The sequence below is a fragment of the Crinia signifera genome, chromosome 6 (assembly GCF_055691185.1).
Source record: "Crinia signifera chromosome 6, ASM5569118v1, whole genome shotgun sequence".
NCBI classification, from domain to species: Eukaryota; Metazoa; Chordata; class Amphibia; order Anura; family Myobatrachidae; genus Crinia; species Crinia signifera.
Window position 1 is genome coordinate 12272014 of NC_139222.1, and position 23080 is coordinate 12295093.

Here is a 23080-nt window from a genome sequence, read left to right on the forward strand (position 1 = left end):
ACATGCAATTCTCATATATAGGAATTATGAAATTATGATTCCAAAGTGAGTTCAAACTTGGTTTTGCCGCTCTGATTAAAGATATTTTATTTACAGGAAAAACACAAATCATACAGAATAAGTTGTGCACAGTAGTGATATATATGCTAATTATAATTATATTTATACTTCCTTATAAAACATTGAACATAAAACAAATTAACAAACTTAGACAATTACTAACACTAATTGAATACTTGCAAGTTCATTGTTCCATTCCTTAGGTGTGAACATCTCCACCAAGCTTTATTCATCTTCCCCTTCTTACTCTCATCCTTCTCCTCTCCTCCTGATGTCTCACTTCCTGATGTCCCTCTGCTGACTGACTTCTACCCATAAGATCATTCCTTTTATCCCATATTTTGCCCATTCAAACTGGCCTATTCCCATTGTGCCCAGTGTGTGAGATAATTATAGGGTTTGCCAGATTCCACAGTGTCATAAAACATGCCCTGCTCATTCTGCCCCAAGGTAGTGAGCATGTAGGGTATTTATGATCCCAAGATCATAAAACATAGTATTTCTTTAATCTTCAGAGGCTTCCCCTTGGTTGTGTTGATGTGTCAATGATCTGTTTTGCCTAGGGTATTTACATGGACAATTATAACCTGTTGGGAGTAGTTTGGTTTTGTGTTGTCATTGCCTCTGGCCTGCACCATAACTGGACAGTACAGTAGGTCAGCTGGCTTCTACACTTCTTAAGGTATGCAGATCTTTGATTGTGATCTGTAACTTTGCATCTAAACATCCCCCTGCACATACCAGGATCTGTTTACATATTATGTGGCCTAACAAACAGATGACCTGTTGACTTTATTCTACCAGGTTCTAATTATTTATTTGCTGTGAATCAGGCATACAGTAGGCATATACCTACATAAAAATCCATAACCTTGCGGTAAGACACAATTGTAGATCTATATACAGACATATACAAACACTATCCTAAATCATATAAGCATTCACCTAATACATTTATATCTATTCCTCACTATACCCTATATCTATCTATCTAGACTATTCACTAAGGTTAAAATCACCTTTCATCAATAATATGTTTAATGAAAACAACACCTCTGATTCTAAGTTATAATTTATGCAAACAATTACCTATCTGGCAACACCTCCCAACATGACCCTCTCCAGGAGGGACAGAATGCTCTGTTTGTGGACTTCCATCTTAATTTATGATTGTCATCACCTGTCATTTTAAACAGGGTAATTGATAAGAAAGGTGTTTAAGCACAGGTGATGGTAATCCATAAATTAAGAAGAAAGTCCAGAAACAGAGCAATGTGTCCCTCCTGGAGAGGGTCATGTTGGGTATGCACCTCCCTCCCTCCCCCCCCCCCCCCCCCCCATTCACGGCATCCCCACGATTAAATGGCACATGCAAAACACTGACATGGCTATGGTCGACAATGAAAAAGGTTGACAAGATTTATTTTTCACTTTTTCAATGTTTTCATATTCATTCTCATGTGTCGACATGGACACCAATGAAGTGCCACACTTATGTCAACATTTACATGTGTTGACCTTTCTGTGTTGATTTTTTCTTGTGGCAATTCGCGGCACCCCCCGCGATTTGCAGCACACCCCCCGCAATTCGCGGCACCCCCGGTGACTCCCGCGATTCGCTGTGACACCCCCCCTCCTGCAATTCGCGGCACCCCGCGACCCCCCCTCCCACGATTCGCGCCAACCCCCCGGGCCCCCCCTCCCGCGGTTCACAGTGCCCCCCACGACCTCCCCTACCACGATTCCCCACCCCTGAGCCCCCTCCTGTCATTGCGGCAACCCCCCGCCCCCGCGACCCACCCTCCCCTGATTCACTGCACCCCCCCCATCCCACGATTCGCGGCACCCACACCCCCCCCCGCGACCCATCCTCCCGCAATTCACGGCATCCACCCACGACCCCTCCTCCTGTGATTCGCGGACACCCCTCACCTCCTCCGTCCCCACCCCCGCGCGTGATTCACGGCAACCCCAGGATTAAATGGCACATACAAAACACTGGCACGGCTATGGTCGACAATGAAAAAGGTTGACATGAGTTTTTGAAGATTTATTTTTCTTTTTTTGAATGTTTTCATATTCATTATCATGTGTCGATATGGACACCGATGAAGTGCCACACTTATGTCAACATTTACATGTGTTGAACTTTCTGTGTTGATTTTTTTCTTGTAGCAATTTTTTTCCAGTGACCACTATGAACTATGTGCACGTCAACCTACACATCATCAACCAATTCTTTGTATAATATATAACACCTGTTCTGTTTTACCGTAGGTGTTTTAAGTCAGACCTTTTACTGCTACTATTACTGTTTATGTAAATGCATTCTGAATGACAGCAACATCCTACCATCCTTCTACAAGAATATATAACCAACTAGGTGATTCATCGCGCCCCGTGCCCCCCCCCCCTCGCGCAATTCACGCCCCCTCCCATGCTTTGCGGACACCCGCCCTCTCCCGTGATTCGCTGACACCTGCGCCCCCTCCCTCTCTTGATTCACGGCACCCCACGCGCCCCTCCCGCAATTCACGGCACCCCTAAGCCCCTCTTTAGTCCCCCGTATACTCACACACCCCTATCACTACCCAGCTTCCTGCTCTCCTGAACCGTAACTTCCACCACTGGGGAGTCGCTGACGCTGTTTGGCCCACATGCCCCTATCATGCCTCATAGCCCAGCCTCCTGCTCTCATGCACCCGAACTCCCACCCAGTAGGAGGAGACACTGACTAAGGGCTGGACCCTCACCCACTGGCAGAAGCAGCACAGTATCTCCCACCCTCCTCTTTAGTCCCCCTTATGCCCACACACCCCTATCACTACCCAGCCTCCTGTTTTCCTGTGTCGTGACCACCGCCAGTGGGGAGCCGCTGACTCAGAAACACCCTACTATACTATTGCACACACACACCTAAACAACATGCACACACAGCCCCCCCCCCCCACATCCACACTATCAATGTACATCTTACTCTGTAACCGCTTTTTAATGAAATGAAACAAAACAATACACACCCCTTCCACATCATATGCTCTCTATTTAACACATTTCACCTATAACTCAAGTTGCAATACAGGCCATCTTTCATACAATTCTAACCATCTTTCTCATATACAAATGTTCACAAATTAAGGGGGCGCAGCCCCTTACGACGGTGTGAAGAGCGCGCATAGGGCGCGATGAATCACCTAGTTATACATTAAGAGGAAAGAAGCAGTTTGTCCCTTCTGGCATGGGCCATGTTGGGAGGTATGGGTATTTAAAAAAAAATTTCTTTTTTTTTTTAAATGGGTCAGAGCAAGTTTAACCCCTTTCACATCACATGTACATGCCTGGTCTAAAGCAGGTTTGCAGTGTGAAAGCAATCCAGTGAAAGCGGTACCCCGGGCAAAATTCACCCCGCCCCCCAGACAGCCTCCCCCCCGCATTCTTCAAAACACTTAGATGTCTGCTATGGTTGAAATTGCTTTGCATGGTCTCACAGTTAAAGGATTTTAGGGATCATTTGTAGAAGAGATAGATATAAAAAAATGTAAAGTTTCATGATAGAAGATAAGGTGTGCACTGAGGGAGGGCCGGTGGGGAGGCAGCGGGACATCCCGGGAAGAGCTCCGTACACACGACGTCCACATTGGGCTCACGCTGCGCGCACTCCGTTATCAGTGTAGCGCCGGCAGCAACGCTACTTCTGTAATTAATTTGAAGCTACGTTATCTACGTAGCTGCATTACATTTGTAGTTTTACGGCGACTCCGCGGCAGCCCAGGGCTGACAGGTCATTGTGGCACTTCCACAGAAAAATAGACAGCCCGGCACACCACTAACAAAGAGGGCGTCTGAAGGGTGCGTCTAGTACTTAGACGCTTAAGCGTCTAAATTAAGATGCTCTGCAAACCGCTAACAAGGGTTCATCTAAAGTTAGATGCTAGAGCCTCTAAATTTTAGTGGGGTATAGGGGTGCAGCATTATCACAAAAAAAGACACAGACCAAAAAAATGTGAAAAACACTAGCAGACCTTTTCATACCCCCACTATCCACGTCGTCGTGGAGTTGATTATATAAAGTGTGGCGAGCGCAGTGAGTCCCGAAGCGTGGGGAGCGCAGCGAGCCCCGCGAGGGGATGCGGGTCATTTCACATGTATTCCGCAATCTCTCACCATGCTTCGGGCTCGGTGCGACATGGATAGTGGGGGTATGAAAAGGTCGGTAGGATGCGTAATGCGCTCGCGACGCTTCGGGCTGCCGTGGATAGTGGGGTGTTTCAGGAACACATTCACACCTGCAAAATCATACACCTGAGACAGTAATGACGACATGTGTTAACTGGTAACTTGATTTTAGTTAAGATTAAGAAAAATAATCAATAAAAAAGGATTAAATGACAATACAATGAATAACAAGAAGAAAAAAAGACACAAAAAAATTAGAAAAAGTAATTCCTCAGAAACTGCACTGGCAGAAACAGCAGCCGAAGTCGACGCAGTTGCCTCTGCGATGTCACCTTTCTCTGCCTGGGGTAGCAGGGTCAGCACGTGCAGGATGCGCTGGAAGGGGTCTTCTGCGCCACGTGTCTTCCTCCAGATGAACTCCTGCAAGTTGGAGTCCAGATGATGGCGCGCAGTCCCTCTTTGGCGCAATATCCCCACAGTCTTTCTATATTCTGGGTGTGAACCCCGCTCTCTGGATCCACGAAGTGGTACCAGTGGTTCACCCTGGCGTGGTGGTACCCAGCCTGCTCCGTCTTGTAGGCCCTCCAGCAGTCGGAATAAATCGTGGTCCCCGGTTGCACGTGCCTCTCGATGGCAGCCATGAGGGTATTGGCATCACGCCTCTCAACTGCCTTCAAAAAGCACTCTCCGGTCTCCCTGGAGATGCCCCAACATTGCTCTTACGTTTGACGAACAGGCTTTCGTTGACTTCAACAATGGTGCCTGGGCCGCCAATTTGCCGGTGAGGCTGCAACAGGAGGTCGACGGTGCAGGCCTCCCACATTAAGTTGCTGTACTGGATAGTGGTTGCCTGGGAGACGGAGAGAAGTCGCTGACAATAGCGGATGCTGGTCAGATCCTCTGCCCAACAGAAGACAAAGCGGATGAGGTTGACAGAGGTCAGAAAGCTCCGATCCACTCCACAGCTGCGGATATGGCAGGAATTTGTGGCCCTGCAGAAATGCCACCGCCTCCAGCCTAGGGCAGGTTGAAGAGTGTCAGCTTCTCAGCAGCCATGACTGAAATACATCTGCTTGTCACAGAATCTAACAGCTGACTGACTACGCAAATTATGTACCGCTCAATCTACCAGCTGAATGACTACGCAACAGCTGACTGACTATGCTAACTGCGTACCGCTTAATCTACCGCTGACTGACTTAGCCGCGAGAACAAGATGCTGTTTCTGACAGGGACGCTACTTCTGACTACGATGACTACGCTAGAACTAGACGCTGTTTCTGACAGGGACATTAGTTCTGACTAACTACGATGACTACGCTAGTCACGGGAACGCTACGCCGATTTTGACAGGGATGCTTACGCTGACTACGTACTGCCTACGGTGACTACACTACGCTACTTCAAATCATAGCAAACGTCATAAAAAGAGAAGGAATAAAGACAGGGAGGACAAAGGAAAGGTCAACTTGAGACCAAAGGTGGAGAGGGACATTGCTTATAGAATAGGATCTAGTGCAGGCCTGTCCACTCTGCAGCCCTCCAACTTTTGTGAAACTACACATCCCAGCATGCCCTGTGTGACGAAACCAGGCCACGCCCCTTTCCGTCATATGTTGTTCTCCCGCCTCTTTCTGCGCTTCAGCAAAGAGAATTGCGAAATGCCGGCGATAACCGGATATTATCACTGACTGTATTCATATCTGAGCTGTGTTCCCCAGACTGCTGTATACAGGGGACATCACAGGGCGGTATGGCGGACAATAATAGGATATTATACTGAATAATCCAAATAGGTTATTCCATTAGGCTGAGTATGGGTGCTACTGGAGGGAAATATTCCCTCATGTTATGTAAATGACTGTAATATGTTCCCAAAGCTTTGTATACTGTATCCCATACTGTTACATATGCATATGAAGGCAAGAAGATAGTTTTCTGGGCACAGGAGAAACTGGTAGGGAGGATCAGCGTTGCCCGTGGTTACGTCACTGCCTCCAGGTCCTGTTCTTAGTAAACTGCGATGGTATCATGAATAAGGGATTTGTGACTATGAAGTTAATTATGGCAGTCTTCCCAAATGTATATTACTCAAATAATGCAACTGTATATGTGGAGACAAATGGTCTGGCTAGAATGGACCAAATGATTAGATTGGAATGTGTTTATTTTGTGTAGTCTTAGGTTCAGGGATCAAAGGACCTCTTTATAGGCTGTTTAGTAACAGAGACAACAGGTAGGGGCAGAGACATACACTCCCCCCCCCAAATAACAAGAGGCTAAAGGATGGATAACACCAGGGTCACTCTCCAGAGAAGAGATCTGTTTACATGAAGGTGTGAAATCCCTCACATACACAAGCTTCAAAGCCAGATGAAGGGAGTGAGTTAATCAGCCCCTGGACAGGTAATAGGAGACCCTGTTACATTCATGCAACTGCACCCAGCATAGGAAGGGTTAAGAATTCCTGAGGGAGGGGGAGAGGGGTGCCTTTGGGAGTTGAGTTGGTGTTTGCAGGGAGAGAGGGGAGAGATGTGAATGAGAGCCAGCGCTGGGAGTCATGGACTAGCGTGTCCTGCCCATCTGAGCTTAATCTGAAGGTAACGTGGTAAGGTTCTGATAACGTGACTAATACTGATGGCCTTTCTGTATATAATGTATATAGACTGTAATTGCTGATTTTACATGTATAACCCGTGTGTAAAATAAATGTAAGACTTTTGTACCTTTGCTATTGTGTATTCCTGTGCGATCTTTGGAACTCGGAGTGACCCCGGGGCTCTGCGTGAGGCATAAGTCGCGCTGCGCTGCTGCATGATCCCTGGATCATCACAATTGGTGGCAGGCGGTGGGGATCGCACACCCAAAGGAGGGAGAGCTAGGGGCTCGTATCTTGATGCGACCAGGCTCTGGAAACACAATAGCCAGTAATTGGCCAGTATTAGCTCATGTTTGAGGGACCTGGTAACCATTGTTCCTAACAAGGATGCCGGGGAGAAGAAAGTATACTTTGCGAGGGCATTAAGCGAGGGAAGAATTCCGCTTAAGTGCCGGCTTGTCCAGGGGACAATCCCTGCAAGCGAGGGAACGGCGGAGTGTGCCGTGGCCCAGAAGCGGAAGCTGACGTAAGGGGGTCCAGCAAGTGACGCTGACCAAGCTCTACGAGTGCAGCCCGTGTGGAGAATGGCTCCAGGAAAAGGACAGAGACGTCCAAAGAGAGGCAAGAGGTGCCCACAGTCACCCAGAGCAGTGAGGCTCATAGATGAGGAATCGTCATGGAGTCGTCTGGCTGAGGAATGGGACTGGAGAAGCCCATCCACGCTGATGCAGCCCCTCTGGGAGGATTGGGAAGCAGCATATCGGTGGATTAATGTATGGACAGGAGCTACTACAGAGGAGAAAGCAGCTTACCTGACTGATGAATTTGAGCAGTATGTATCTGAGGCTGCTGCAGGAAACCTGCTGCATACGGTGGCGTGGAAGGCTTTTGTCACAGAAGTAAGTAACGCCACGCATCAGCTAATTCACAGAAGCCAGATCGCTGAGGCCAGCGTGCCAGCACCGGGTAAAGTGGTTCCTGGGAAGGAGCCCGCGAAGAGAACTCAAAGGGAGGAGGAGTTGATGGTGCCACCGGGGTGGATGACCGAGGGGTCCACTACCGAGATCCCAGGTGGGGAGGCAGAGGAACTGTGGCCTGCAGAATCTGGAGCTCCATTAGCAAGAATGAGTCTGGAGGACCTAATTGCAGAATGGAGGCTACGATGCAGCACACCCCCTGAAGGCCGCTCACACTGCACTCTTATTCGATGGGTGTACGAGCAGCAAGAGGACCCGCTACATGCATTCAGCGTGTATAGGAACTGGGTCCTGTGTCCAGGAGAACTGAGAAGTGTCCAGGAGCAGTTGCATTGTCTCCTGCACTGTTATGATAATGCAGAGAGGGTCGCCCTGGCACAGGGGCAGCTGAATTCCCCAGAGTGGCTGGACCAGTGTCAGCGGGGGGAGGCAGAGGAACAGCGGCTGCTGCGGCTCATGCATCCTCAGAGAGCCACAGAACTAGATCCCCCACTGACACAGGGAGAAATCACAGAACTGTTCCCATTCAGTGAGTTGGGAAATGAGGAACTAGCTGTGGAGTGTCCCTGTGATATCGCACCAGGGACCCCGGACTCTAAAGGAGCCCTAACATCATGGACTGTGATTGTAGCAGATGGATATCGGGAAGAGGATATTTATTCCCCCTGCATTGTGCCAAGTAGTGTGGCGGAGCTGGGCACTGTGGCCCCACATGGTGATGATGGACTGGTGCACACGGAGCCCGTGATAGATGGAGCAGTGCCAGTATACAGTGCAGGGGCTGCCCCAGAGAATAGCCCCAGAGCAGAGCAGATCTTGGAGGCTGGGACTGGGATGGCTGAGTCCTCGCCACAGGAGGTACAAACCAATGGTCAGCCACTGCTCCAAGCAGCTAGCCAAAGGATGGGGGTGCACCCAAAAATGGCACCCCAGGAAGAATGGCAGTACATCTTCCCTTTTGCAGATGTGGGAGATGGAGACTTTGAAACTAGCGGCCCGGGGTTCTGCAATGATTGTGCCCCAGCAGAGGGGGCAGTACTTCTCCCCTACATGACCACCAGTGGCCCAGCGAATGAGGGCATCTTGCCCCAGGAGCCCCAGCATATTCAGCAGGGGGAGATGGAAGGAAATGTATCTGGTGTGTGCTCTGCCACTCTACCACCCCAGGAGGATTATCCAGGACTGTTCCCACTTAGCCATCAGAGCCAGGAGGAGCTGAAGTCAAAAGGCAGGTATGTGACCGGGGTGCCAGAGCAGGGAGTAGAGGCTGGGGTGCAGCGCTTCTGTGAATCCCCTGCAAGAGTGACTGACTGTAATTATGTGCCCAGGGAGCCGCTGCAGCAAACAGGCAGCCAAGCAAGCAAACATGGAGGGGATGGTCAGAGGCATAGCTCATCACCCCTCTGCGCCTCAGAGGAAGACACCTCACCACCCAGCATGGCACGAGCAAGAGAATGTGAGTTTGCACCTGGGGCTGTAAGGGAGATGCCAGCAGTGCTGCCGTACAATGCCACCCCACCAGTCCCTCTCATAGCCAGGATGGGGAAGCAGTGCACCCTAGGGAAGATGGAAGTTTGCCCAGGGGAGGCCCAGCAGTTATTGTTCAAAGGGCTGGGGGAGGTGTTCGACCCAAGGGGGGGGATTGTGGGTAAATCAGGGGGAGACTTGCGGATACCCCCTGCTTCTCTGCAGCCATTGTGTGAAGAAGAATCCCCAGGACCGCTGCCTGCTGCTGAGGGCAGGTGGAGGCTGGGTGTGCTCAGGCCCTGGGAGGTGGGGGAGAAGGATCCCACCAGCAAGGCCCTTCAAGTATCACGTAAGGGTCCAGAGGACCATCTAGAACTGGGGGAGGTGTTTGTGGGGGCTTTTGAGGGAAGAGCCAGTGAAGGATTGTGGATACCCCTTGCTCTTCTGCAGCCATGGTGTGAAGGAGAATTCCCTGGGCCACTGCCTACTGCTGAGGGCAGGTGGGGGCAGAGTGTGCTGAGGCCCTGCAAGGTGGATGAACAGACAGGGATGGAAGTTTGCCCAGGGGAGGCCCAGCAGCTTCAGGGGCTGGGGGAGGTTTCAGACCCAAGTGGGGTGGATGTGAAGGCGTTTGAGGGAGGGACATTGTCGGTACCCGCCGCTCCTCTGCAGCCAACATCAGCACTATTGTTAAGAGCGGCCAGGTTCCCTGATGCTGGTCTGCGTGCGCAGATCGGGCCCCTCCCAGTTGCGCCAGAGGCGGAGGGAGGAGGAACAACCAAAAGGGAAGGCGAGGAGGAAACATTTCCACCTGACAGTGGAAAACCCTGTACCAGGAGTACTGGAGGTTGTGCGCCAAACTGTGAATGGCTGAGCCCAGGAGGGCCAGGGATAAGCAATACGCAGGGACATTGTGTAGCCGTGAATCGCAGCGGCGGTAAACAACAGGGGTGCTGTGTGACGAAACCAGGCCACGCCCCTTTCCGTCATATGTTGTTCTCCCGCCTCTTTCTGCGCTTCAGCAAAGAGAATTGCGAAATGCCGGCGATAACCGGATATTATCACTGACTGTATTCATATCTGAGCTGTGTTCCCCAGACTGCTGTATACAGGGGACATCACAGGGCGGTATGGCGGACAATAATAGGATATTATACTGAATAATCCAAATAGGTTATTCCATTAGGCTGAGTATGTGTGCTACTGGAGGGAAATATTCCCTCATGTTATGTAAATGACTGTAATATGTTCCCAAAGCTTTGTATACTGTATCCCATACTGTTACATATGCATATGAAGGCAAGAAGATAGTTTTCTGGGCACAGGAGAAACTGGTAGGGAGGATCAGCGTTGCCCGTGGTTACGTCACTGCCTCCAGGTCCTGTTCTTAGTAAACTGCGATGGTATCATGAATAAGGGATTTGTGACTATGAAGTTAATTATGGCAGTCTTCCCAAATGTATATTACTCAAATAATGCAACTGTATATGTGGAGACAAATGGTCTGGCTAGAATGGACCAAATGATTAGATTGGAATGTGTTTATTTTGTGTAGTCTTAGGTTCAGGGATCAAAGGACCTCTTTATAGGCTGTTTAGTAACAGAGACAACAGGTAGGGGCAGAGACATACACTTCCCCCCCAAATAACAAGAAGCTAAAGGATGGATAACACCAGGGTCACTCTCCAGAGAAGAGATCTGTTTACATGAAGGTGTGAAATCCCTCACATACACAAGCTTCAAAGCCAGATGAAGGGAGTGAGTTAATCAGCCCCTGGACAGGTAATAGGAGACCCTGTTACATTCATGCAACTGCACCCAGCATAGGAAGGGTTAAGAATTCCTGAGGGAGGGGGAGAGGGGTGCCTTTGGGAGTTGAGTTGGTGTTTGCAGGGAGAGAGGGGAGAGATGTGAATGAGAGCCAGCGCTGGGAGTCATGGACTAGCGTGTCCTGCCCATCTGAGCTTAATCTGAAGGTAACGTGGTAAGGTTCTGATAACGTGACTAATACTGATGGCCTTTCTGTATATAATGTATATAGACTGTAATTGCTGATTTTACATGTATAACCCGTGTGTAAAATAAAGGTAAGACTTTTGTACCTTTGCTATTGTGTATTCCTGTGCGATCTTTGGAACTCGGAGTGACCCCGGGGCTCTGCGTGAGGCATAAGTCGCGCTGCGCTGCTGCATGATCCCTGGATCATCACACCCTGCCACACTATTTATTTATTTATTTACAGGTTCTTATATAGCGCAGCAGATTCCGTTGCGCTTTACAACACTACCAATCTACCTTCTCCATCCGGATCCATCTGCAGCATCTCCTTGGGCTTTTGCCCGACCAGCAACCCATTGGGAGCTAACTACACTGCCCCAGCGATCATCTGCCCCATTCAGACACGGGTGGAGGAAGCAGCGGCATTAATCCTACAGGCATTAGTGAGAACCCCGGAGACAGTACACAGCCAGCGGCCACACACAGAGGGACCCGATTCCTGACAGTACACTACTCCTCCACTACCGGAGACAGTACACAGCCAGCGGCCACACACAGAGGGACCCGATTCCTGACCGCACACTACTCCTCCACTACCGTATACAGTACACAGCCAGTGGCCAGACACAGAGGGACCCGATTCCTGACCGCACACTACTCCTCCACTACCGGAGACAGTACACAGCCAGCGGCCACACACAGAGGGACCTGATTCCTGACCGCACACTACTCCCAAAGATTGGGTTCCAGCAGTGGCCTAAGAATTCCACTGCATATCAAACGCTAGAGGGGAGGGGGAACACAGGCGCGGAGTCTCAATTGGCAGATTTCATGTGGTGTGGGCCTATAGGAATCTGCTAAAAAAAGGCTGCCGACCTCTAACGTCTGTCAAGGGAGCACAGCACTACCTGGAAGAACCAGATTCTAGGAACACTGGTGCGCACTGAATACCAACCCCTTGGCAACAAGCAAGAAACCCCTGACAACGAGTATGTAACCCAGACATTCCCAACCACGGTCCTCAAGGCACACCAACAGGGCAGGTTTTAGTGATATCCAGGCTTCAGCACAGGTGATTAAATCAAAATAACTCCGGTACTAATTAAGTCACCTGTGCTCAAGCCTGGATATTACTAGCACCTGCACCGTTGGTGTGCCTTGAGGACCGAGGTTGGGAATGTCTGATGCAACCCCTGGTAATGAGCATGCATCCCGGGATTGACATCTCTAAGCAGTTTAGGCAGGTAGCCCTCCCCCACACACACACACATTAATTTACTTACATGGGAGGGTGGGAGTGCGGCCGGGAGCAGGGCAGACATCAGCGAGAGCAGGGCAGACAGGCGGGCGGCCGCAGCTGCAACAAGAGTCAGGACTGGTGGAGAGGGCTGAGGGATCACTCTACAGCGGATATGGGCGGTGCGGCCTGTGCAGCATGACGGTCAGAGGTCACGCTGCGCAGGTCGGACTGCCTATACCAGCACTCACTCAGACGCTGCCTGGCATCACATATGCGCATGCGGAATCCCGGGATTGCCCATATTAAATTTTTTTAAAAAAAATAATAATCTTTAAAATCTTACTCTGGAGTGGAGCCAAGATCGTGCTCTGCTTTCCTTTAGTATGGGAGGGGCTTGTCTGGCTCTGCACTGACATCAGACTACATAGGAGGAGCTGCTGCTGAGGGCATGTTCAGCAGCCCCCCTCCGACATATTGTTTAGCGGTAGTCAAGTCTCTCTGCACCCTTTCTCCCACAATCCCTGCCGAATGCCGATGTAGCATTAGCTCGGTCAGCTCAGCCGCACTTCTGGCGTCCACCCTGCTCTGAGCGACATATTTATTACTGGCAACGAGCGGAGCCTCTGCAGTAGCTCCGCCAGATACTAGCGCAGAGGCTCCACTCGCTGCCACTAATATTCATGTCGCTCAGAGCAGGGTGGACGCCGGAAGTGTGGCTGAGCTGATTTAGCTACATCGGCATTCAGCAGGGATCGTGGGACGAAGGGTGCAGAGATTTGACTACCGCTGTGTGCGCTGCATGTGTTGCACTGCCGGCTGCCCCCTGAATTCTGCCCAAGCAGGCAGCGCCAGCGGGTGCCCACAAACCACCAATGTAAACATGAGCCGCCCCCTAGGCATTTCAGATGCCCTAGGCAATTGCCTAGTCCGCCTCTGCCTAGGGCTGGCTCTGAATTTGAGACAGACTCATATCATCCCTTCCAGGACTCCTTGTTCTTCTTTACGCTGATGATAGTTCTTAGTGACATTGACTGTATGTTTGAGGTCGTAATCCTGCTGCAGAATAAATCTGGAGCCAATCAGACTCCTCCCTGATGGTATTGCATGATGGATAAGTACCTTCTGGTATTCTTCAGCATTTGCTACATTTCAGTCCCCAACTTGCAACTAATCTCCACCATGCTTCACTGTTGCCTGCGGACACTCATTATTGTGTCGAAGGTATGACTTTCTGGTCGCAGTTTTTCCATAAAGACCACTTCCGACCCGACTTCTCCGAACAGTAGATGGGTGAACCTGGGTTCCTCTGGTTTCTGTCTTTTCAGAGGTCATAACAGTGCTGGACATCTTCCACTTTAGAACGTAACTAAGCATGATGTGTCTTTCATCTGACACACTAAGTTTATTTTGCCGACCACTGAATCTACGGTCCTCATCTTGAAACCACAGTCTTCTTTGAAATCTCTGCCTGGGAGAGACCTTGTTGATGCAGTATAAACGACTTTGTGTCTCAAACTTACCATGGTGTATGACCTGTGACATGAACCTACCTTTCACCACCTCACTTTTGAAGCAGTATTTTAGCTGTTACCCAGTTATAAGCCTCTGGCACCGCTGTTTTAATTCAGGTAATGACTGTGTTTCAACCTACCTATGAAATTGTTAATCATTATCGCCTGTTTCGTATAATTTGGTTAATCATACACCTGTCTATAATCTTACAAACTCCCTGACTTTGTGCAAGCGTACCTGGAGGGATTGATGCTGTTTTGAATGCAAAAGGTTGGTCACACCAAATATTGATTTGATTGAGATTTCTATTCCGTTCATTACCTTTGCATTTTGTGAATTGCTAAATGTAAACTATTAACACTTCAATTCTTGAAAGCAATTTTACTTTTCAGTAGTACTGTAGATATGCACACGTGCTAATAAGGATTTTTTTTAAAATAATATTTTAAAAGACTTAACCTTCTTCAATCTTTTTTTTTATTTAGCAAGACTACAGTAGCTGAGGTTCTGAACGAAGACTCGGAAGGAACAATTAGTGAAACAAATATGTTAAAACTAGTAACCCCGCTCAAAGCAAATTCTTCGAAAGCTAGTCTGCTACCTTGTGATTGCCTCTGTGTTTTTGCATGTGTGAGAGAAAAAGAGATGCAGTTTCACTCGCTGCCAAAAGATGGCAGTGTTTCGGAGACACAAAAACGGACACTAGACATATATATATAGATGATATGGATTGTCTGAATTGTTTATAATATAAAAATGTTGACAACACAAATATTTATAATAATGTGCGCATTGAAATGTAATGACAATACAATACAGCTTATAACATGATTGCATAAAAACATCTACGGTTGATCAGTAAAAATTATTATATATCAGATACTGTTCCTTTCCTTATTTGGTCTTTTCTCTATCTTGTGCCTGAAAGTCACTGTTAAAGACACTTAGGGGTGGATTCGAGAACATGCAAATTGCAGTTGTAGTGCTCCGGAACACGAATTCCATGTGAATTATGGCTATGTCTGTTCGCGGCCGTAGTGTTGCGCACAAATATTTACCTTATATATGTAAAAAACGTGCACTTTACTGTGGAACGTCTCACTCACAATTCATCCGTAACTACACTTGACCAAAGTACGGAAATGTAACAATATTTTTGAATGCAATAAAAAAATAACATGAATGACCGTATTTAACGATTTATTTAGAAGAACTGGTTTTACTGCGTTTGTGAACTCTCAGATGACGGGTCAGGGTGCACTTCTGTCCAAAACTTTTCCCACATTCAGAGCAAAAATAGGGTTTCTCTCCGGTGTGTATCCTCTGGTGCAGGATGAGGTTCTGGTGTATGCTAAAGCTTTTCCCGCATTCCGAACACGTAAAGGGTTTCTCCCCGGTGTGGACTCTCTGGTGGACCACGAAATCGGCTTTGCGGGTAAAACATTTCCCACATTCGGAGCAAAAGTACAGTTTCTCACCAGTGTGTATCCTTTGGTGCAAGATAAGGTTTTGGTGAATGCTAAACCGTTTCTCGCACTCTGAACAGGGGTAGGGCTTCTCCCCGGTATGGACTCTCTGATGGACCATGAAATCGGCCTTACGGGCGAAGCACTTTCCGCACTCGGAGCATGGGAACGGCTTCTCTCCGGTGTGTATCTTCTGGTGCTTGACCAACTGTGACTTATTGGTGTAGCTTTTCAAACAGACAGAACACAGGTAAGGTTTCTCACCGGTATGAAGTCGTTGGTGGAAAACTAGACTTGAGTGAGTGTTAAAACTAGTCTCACATTCAGAGCAGGAAAATGGCTTCTCCCCGGTGTGAATCCTCTGGTGAGTGATGAGGTGGCCCTTCTGGGAGAACCTCTTCTCGCAATCGGAACAAGAATAAGGTTTCTCTCCCGTGTGCGTCCTCTGGTGGGTCACCAGAGGCGACTTCTGGGAGAAACACTTTCCGCAGACAGAACAGGAAAATGGTTTTTCCCCCGTGTGGACTCTCTGGTGCTTAATGTAGACCGACTTGTGAGTGAAACGCTTTCCGCACTCGCCGCATGCGTACGGTTTCTCTCCCGTATGGCCTCTCCGGTGCAAAATGAGGCTCGTCTGGGTGTTGAAAGATTTCTCGCACTGAGAACAGGAGAAGGGTTTCTCGCCGGTGTGGATCCTCTGATGTGTGATGAGATTTGACCGTTGTGAGAAACGTTTGCCGCAGTCAGGGCAGGCGACCGGCTTTTCCCCGGTGTGAACTCTCTCGTGAATCACAAGCTGCGCTCGCTGGCTAAAGCCTTTGTCGCAGAAAGAGCACGGGTAGGGTTTCTCTCCTGTGTGAGTTCTCTGGTGCGCCTCACACTGCCCTTCCCTTAAGAAGCATTTCCCGCAGAAAGAGCAAGAGAACCTTTTGTCGTCTGTGTGGTATTTCTCATGTATTAGCAGACGTGCTTTTTGGGAAAACCGCTTCCCGCAATAGGAGCAGGCAAACGGTTTGTCTCCTGTGTGAGTTCTTTCGTGCACAGTTGCATGTGACTTCTGGGAAAAGGTCTTGTCACAGTACGTGCAAGAGTAGGGTTTCTCTCCCGTGTGGGTTTTCTGGTGCGCCGCACATTGTTCGAGTCGGGTGAAGCACTTGCCGCAGTAGCAGCATGAAAACGGTTTCAGCCCGGTGTGGATTTTCTCGTGTCTGATAAGATGTGATTTACGGCGAAACTCCTTTTTGCACTGAGAGCAAGGAAAGGATATATCTTCTGCTTCGCTGGTGTCTTCTTCTTCTTCATCTGAATTCCATTCTTCCTTAAAATGTGAAGATGAATTTTCAGTGGAGGCATACATGTCAGTGTCAGTGAGGTCTTCTTCTTCGCCTGAGACAGATTCCTCCTTAATACGAACTAGTGTATAGTTATCTACGAGATTACCTTCTCCAGATGAGACTGGTTCCTCCTTAATATGATTAGATGTGTGTGTGAGGTCTCCTATATCACGTGAGGCTGGTTCCTCCTTAATATGAGTAGATGTATCCTGTGTATGATATGTACGAGTATAATTATCAGTGTCTGTGAGGTCTCCTCCATCACACGAGACCAGTTCCTCCTTAATATGAGTAGATGTATTCTCTGTAAGACATGTGGTTGTATAATTGTCAGAGATTGTGATGTCTCCTCCATCACACGAGGTCGATTCCTCCTTAATAGGAGATGTAGGTGTATAAATGTCAGATTTTGTGAGGTTTCCTCCTGGAGATGAGCTAAATTCCTCTTTTATATGAGTAGACGTAAAAGTTTCAAGACCTATCGGTGTATACATGTCAGCGTCTTTGTGGTCTTCTCCATCACATGAGACCGGTTCCTCCTTAATGTGAGTAGATGTATCCTGTGTATGACCTGTGGGTGTATACATGTCAGTGTCTGTGAGGTTTCTTCCTTCATCCAAGATTGATTCTTCTTTAATTGGTGAAGTTGGATGTTGTTCCTCCTCATATGAGGTAGATTCTTGAGGGCCGCTTCTCACATAGCTTGTGTTTTGGAGACTTTTGTCTGGTTCCTGGTCAGTTTCCATAATACAGTTGTCTTCAGTTTTATAATTTATAGGCAGAATCAAGGTGTGAAATCCTCCCGTTGCATTTGCCGCACTTGATACACCTAAAAGAAAAAATATACATCTCAATGTTGTGTCATTTTTCTTTTTCCAAAAACATTTGTGAAAGAACGATGCTGAATTGTGGAAAGCGATGAAGATTAAGGATTTACATTAGACACCTATTTTTTACCCGTAGGATGCCCAAAACATGTTTGTGCGATACAGGATATTATGTGCTAGTGAAGCATTTGGTCTGAGCCCAAGTAATTAGTAGGCATCACCTTGACCAACACACTCCCGCTGAATTCCAGCGATCAATGCTACCCTGGGTGTCCTGTGTTGAAACTCAGGTTCCAAGGTTTAGAAGTCAGGAGGAGGATCCAGAGTCACCAACCAATGGTTACTGTCGTTGGTACAGGTATGTACTGGTGATAAAAATTAATGTTTGCATTTAAAGGGCAGCTTTTGTCTTTTTTGGGACTTCCTCTTCCACTGAGCCTTGACCTTGGCATTTAAACTTTACCTATTTGATGGGTTTCCTTAGCGTCTTTTCTACCATTCTCGCTATCCTTCAGATTAATTTTGGTCCAATTTCCTCTTATAGTTGCGTACAAGGAAGACCCATGGACTTTAAACTTCTTAAAAATATTTGTGACTGTAGTCATGGGAACATCAAGCTACTTGAAGATGTTCCTATAGACTTTACCTTTGACATGCTGGTCTAGACTTTTATTTCTAATCTGATCTCCTCATACATCTCTCTCTTTTTCTTTCTCTGGCCAACGTCAGTGCGGTGCACATGATGATACCAAACATCAGAGTGACTACTTTTCTGCATTTAAATAGGTTGAATGACTTAACATAATATTGAAAATGTTGTAATGCACCAACAAATCTGTCCAGGCCATTTTAGAATATCTTTAGGCATGGAAAATGTACAGCTTATATGGTTTAGAGAAGCTGCATTAACTCTAGAAGCTAAATTCTAATCCTAGCCCTATATATTTTATATACATATCTTATACCCCTTTCACACCGCACTTGTAAGACAGTATATCAAATCGTTTAAGGCTGCAGTGGGAAAGCGCCAGAGTTGATTTACCGGTTAAAGATAACCGGTATTTCAAAACGTTTAAAAAGCAGAGTCCTACACGTTTCAGAGCCGTTTTTTATGCAGTGAGAATGGCTCTGAAACGGTATTTAGTAAAATCAACGGAACTCTTTACCTAGAAGGGCGCCCACGATTTTGATCTTGGGCATCGCAAGGTATTTTACATAGAAATACATGTTAAAATGTAAATCGCATCGGTCGCATCGCATGCGACCAAAAAAGCGCATGCGATGCGACCGACGCGATTACCGGGATTTCCCATAGGGAACAATGTTAAATGTCCCAATTGACCCGATTTTCCATAGGGAACAATGTTAAATGGCCCACAGAGGCCAAATAGGCACCCTGAAGTGTGAAATGGCCCCCCCAATTGTTAACGCCACCCCACGATCAACGTGAACCCGAAGCGTGGCGAGCGGCGGCGGTACGCGTCCTACGACCTTTTCATACCCCCACTATCCACGTCGCGTGGAGTTGAGAATAGAAAGTGTGGCGAGCGGACGCGGACACCTGTGAAGCCCGTGAGGGGACGCGTATACCTGTGAAGGTATCCGCGTCCGCTCGCCACGCTTCGGGCTCGGTGGCTCGCTGCGCTCGCCACACTTTCTATTCTCAACTCCACGCCGATGTGGATAGTGGGGGTATGAAAAGGTCGGAGGACGCGTACCGCCGCCCCTCGCGGGCTCGCTGCGCTCGCCACGCTTTCGGGTTAACGTTGTTGGTGGGGTGGCGTTAACAATTGGGGGGGCCATTTCACACTTCAGGGTGCCTATTTGGCCTCTGTGGGCCATTTAATATTGTTTCATATGGAAAATCGGGTCAATTGGGACATTTAACATTGTTCCCTATGGGAAATCGCGGTAATCGCGTCGGTCGCATTGCATGCAATTTTTTGGTCGCATGCGATGCGACCGACGCGATTTACATTTTAACATGTATTTCTATGTAAAATCGCGGGCATCGCATCATGTACATGCGATGCCCGCGATGGGCGCCCTTCTAGGTAAAGAGTACCAAATCAACAGACTACAGACCTGTGATAGGCTGCCCCTGCATTCTGCCTTGAAACGTGTTCAGGGGATTAAACGGGTTGACTGATGTGAATGGTACTTAAACGTATTTAAAACGGTAATCTACTGCAATGTGAAGGCTCTGACCCCTTTTAAATACCGTATAAAACGTTTTGGCAGTATGAAAGCGGTATTAATGTTTTGTTTTTTATTATTACATGAGAATGTTTATAAACATATATTTTGGCCATTTTGCTCGTAGATTAAGTTGAGCCTTTTTTATCTATAGGCACAGCACCGCCCCGCCTTGCCTCCCCTGTGATTGTCCCACCAGTTAGCTGAATCCTGTTCAGTCGCGCCTCCTTCCCTGATTGGTTAGCTACCCACAGAAGAATGCCTAATGATGGTTGAAAACACCCATGGTTTTTCTGTTGACGGTTTTATATAACAAATAAAAAGCACCGATGGTGACCCCTTACATAACCCACTGCTAGCCAGAACCTCGCCTCATCAGATATGACATCACAACAGTAGCATCACAGGTGCGGTGAATCTTTACCTCTATGAGCAGCGGCCGGATGACCATCATGTGAATTGTATGATGTCACTAACTTCATGAATGACACATAGGATGGGCTCAAACTTTCTGAAAACTGATTAGTATGTTCTGATTAGGAAAAGGTAATAACAGTGAAAATAACACACAGAGAAAACAGTGATCCCACCTTACTGCACAGACGAGTGGCCAGATCCCAGTTTCAAGTGACACAAAGGTCGATGGTGACACTTCTGACCTTCGGGAATAAATAACCGTTACCAGTATGACAGTAAATAAACTAACAGCAGACAACTTCATCTATATTAAAGAGCAATTCTACAAATTATAAATAAACCATAGTGGCCCAATCTCCAGATTTAGGGTAAAAACCTGCTGGGCTCCATGGAGATTAGACAATACCCCACAGCAATGGTGCCTACCTGACCACATTGCAGTGGCGTAGATAGTGTAAGGCAGCCCCCGCTGCTGCTTGGGGAAGCGGGGGCTGCATGGGCGCCTGCACCCGCCCAGCAGCCGGCGCATTGAGTGAGTGTGACAGACAATTATCTCTGTGTCTGTCACACTACACAAGGGGTGGGCAAACTCTGGCCCGCGCGTCGGATGCGGCCCACAACGCCATCCGGACCGGCCCACTGCCCTCCACTGCCTCTCCTTACTGTGCGCTGTGTTAGGAGCGGAGTGTTCGGCATCCGTCTCCTAGCAACAGCCATCCCCCGGCAGCAGCCCCTGGACTGCACTCGCCATCGGCAGACTGACAGCGTGCTCAGCAGCACGCCTTTCCCACTGCCCGTGTCAGCTTCCTCCCGCCCGCAGTTAGACTAGTCCGCAGTGGCATAACAATAGCGGATATTGTTACCGTACTTATCCCACTGTATTCGGCTGGGAGTCGGGGCCGCATATCTACTAATCTTCATCCCGGCGCTCCTCCAGGCTCCTTATGAGTCAAATGTCCATCACAAAATGGCCGCCTCCTTACAGCAGACAGTTTTTTAAGATGCTAGAGGAGGCAGCGGCGGCCTCCTCTACCATCCTTACAAATGGTCTGCTGTAAGGAGGCGGCCATTTTGTGATGGACATTTGACTCATAAGGAGCCAGGCGCCGGGACGCAGATTAGTAGATATGCGGTCCCGACTCCCGGCCGAATACAGACGCGGCGGGGGAGGCAGCATTAAATTTAGGGAGGGGGGGGGGGGATATTATCCGGTGGGGGGCTGCAAAAATTGGCGCTACGCCACTGCCACATCTGTAGTCCTATCCGCATAGGGGCTGGGGCACAATGACAAAATCATCACAAATACTGAACAACCCATCTGGTGACGTCATGGTCACCTCTTCTTTTTTCTACCTACTTCCCTTTGCATTGTATTAACAAAAATATGGCAGCATTCCTAAAGCAACCTTGGAATTATTTTGATATAGTGAAAAGATACTGGAAAATAGATTAGTATTATGTAATATATATAACATACCTCCCAACTTTTGCCGTCCAGGAGGCGGGACGCTGCTGCTGCGCGCCGGAGGTGCGATGAAATTTTCTGGGGGGGGGGGGCCCTATGCTCGCTTGGGGGCGTGGCCTATGTTTGCGGCTCTTCCGCGAGGCCACGCCCCCATTTTGCCGCTATGGGGGCATGACCCAGAGGCTCTGTGAGCCTCTAGCCATGCCCCCAGTCCCCTGGCTGCGGGAATAGACGCTGTGCGCATGCGCACAGCGTTTATTCCCCGCTGCTTAGCAGCTGACAGGGGGGACTCCCAACAGCCCCCCCACACCGCGGGACACTGCCGCCCGCGGGTGGGACAGCGGGACAGGCCCTGACAATCGGGACTGTCCCGATAAAATCGGGACTGTTGGGAGGTATGATATAATATATCAATATTTCTTGATGTTTAGTCATCTGTTGGAGCACCCCCCTCTCGCTTTGATACAGTTTGAGTACAGATTCTTTAGATATATAATATATATATATATATATATATATATATATATATATATATACATAGGGCCATTGTAAATATTAGAGAAGCAATTGGAGCTCACAGCCAACCATTGTCTTTGTTGGATCTGGAACCGGTATTATAAAAATAATAAATATAGAATTTAATATAATGGGAAGTAACATAATGTAAATGTCCCCAGTCAGTACCCTTAGCAAAATAACAAATGGTACTGACCTGCATCTCGTCCCGTCTTTATAGGAAGAGCCCCTGCGGCTGCCGGAACCCACAACCTTTCCTCGAAGTCACTTCCGTGTTATGCGTCCCATGGGCGTTCCACCATACTTCCGCGTTTTGCGTTCCACCTTACTTCCGCGTTTTGCGGTCCACCTTACTTCCGCGTTTCTGGATCGCCGATTACATATTACTTATTATGCCATTGCACTGCATGATTGCTGTTTAACAATTCTCATCAACTTTTATTAGCTGAGAATGGATTCATTGATAATAATGGAGATTTTTATTCACATCTATTACTTAATTCAGATGACTGCAACAGGTACAGGAGTGGGATAATCAGGAGCGGAGAACTGGATACTGGAAGACGTGAGCGATGTTGGATGGGTCTCTGTAGTTATTGGGGCTGTGTAATGAATTAGTGACCTCTAATGGGGACACTGTCAGATTTAAAGCATGGATGTCAAATGAAATATGCTGTTCAGCGTTACCCTGAAATTTTATAAAGCAAAGTAATACTTCCCAATCCATTACACAAAGCTGTCATTTCTCATCTTTTGGACCTTGCTCTGATGGGATCTGATGTATACAGAAACTGGTGGCTTTTCAGGGAAGTCCCCAATAGGCAGTGTCT

General features: G+C 48.0%; 1 protein-coding gene across 1 annotated transcript in view; it reads right to left on the bottom strand.

Annotated features, from left to right (window-relative positions):
- The window catches only part of LOC146009514 (uncharacterized), a 57361-nt gene extending 34741 nt beyond the window's left edge, over positions 1 to 22620 (bottom strand). Inside the window, exons 1-5 of the mRNA XM_083149957.1 lie at positions 22447 to 22620; positions 20443 to 20511; positions 20277 to 20370; positions 15235 to 17658; positions 4960 to 5136 (exon numbers count right to left, since the gene is read on the bottom strand). Coding sequence (XP_083006083.1) covers positions 4960 to 5136; positions 15235 to 17658; positions 20277 to 20334 — 2659 coding nt within the window. The 5' untranslated portion in view covers positions 20335 to 20370; positions 20443 to 20511; positions 22447 to 22620. The remainder of the gene's footprint in view (positions 1 to 4959; positions 5137 to 15234; positions 17659 to 20276; positions 20371 to 20442; positions 20512 to 22446) is intronic.
- Positions 22621 to 23080: the final 460 nt, after the last annotated feature.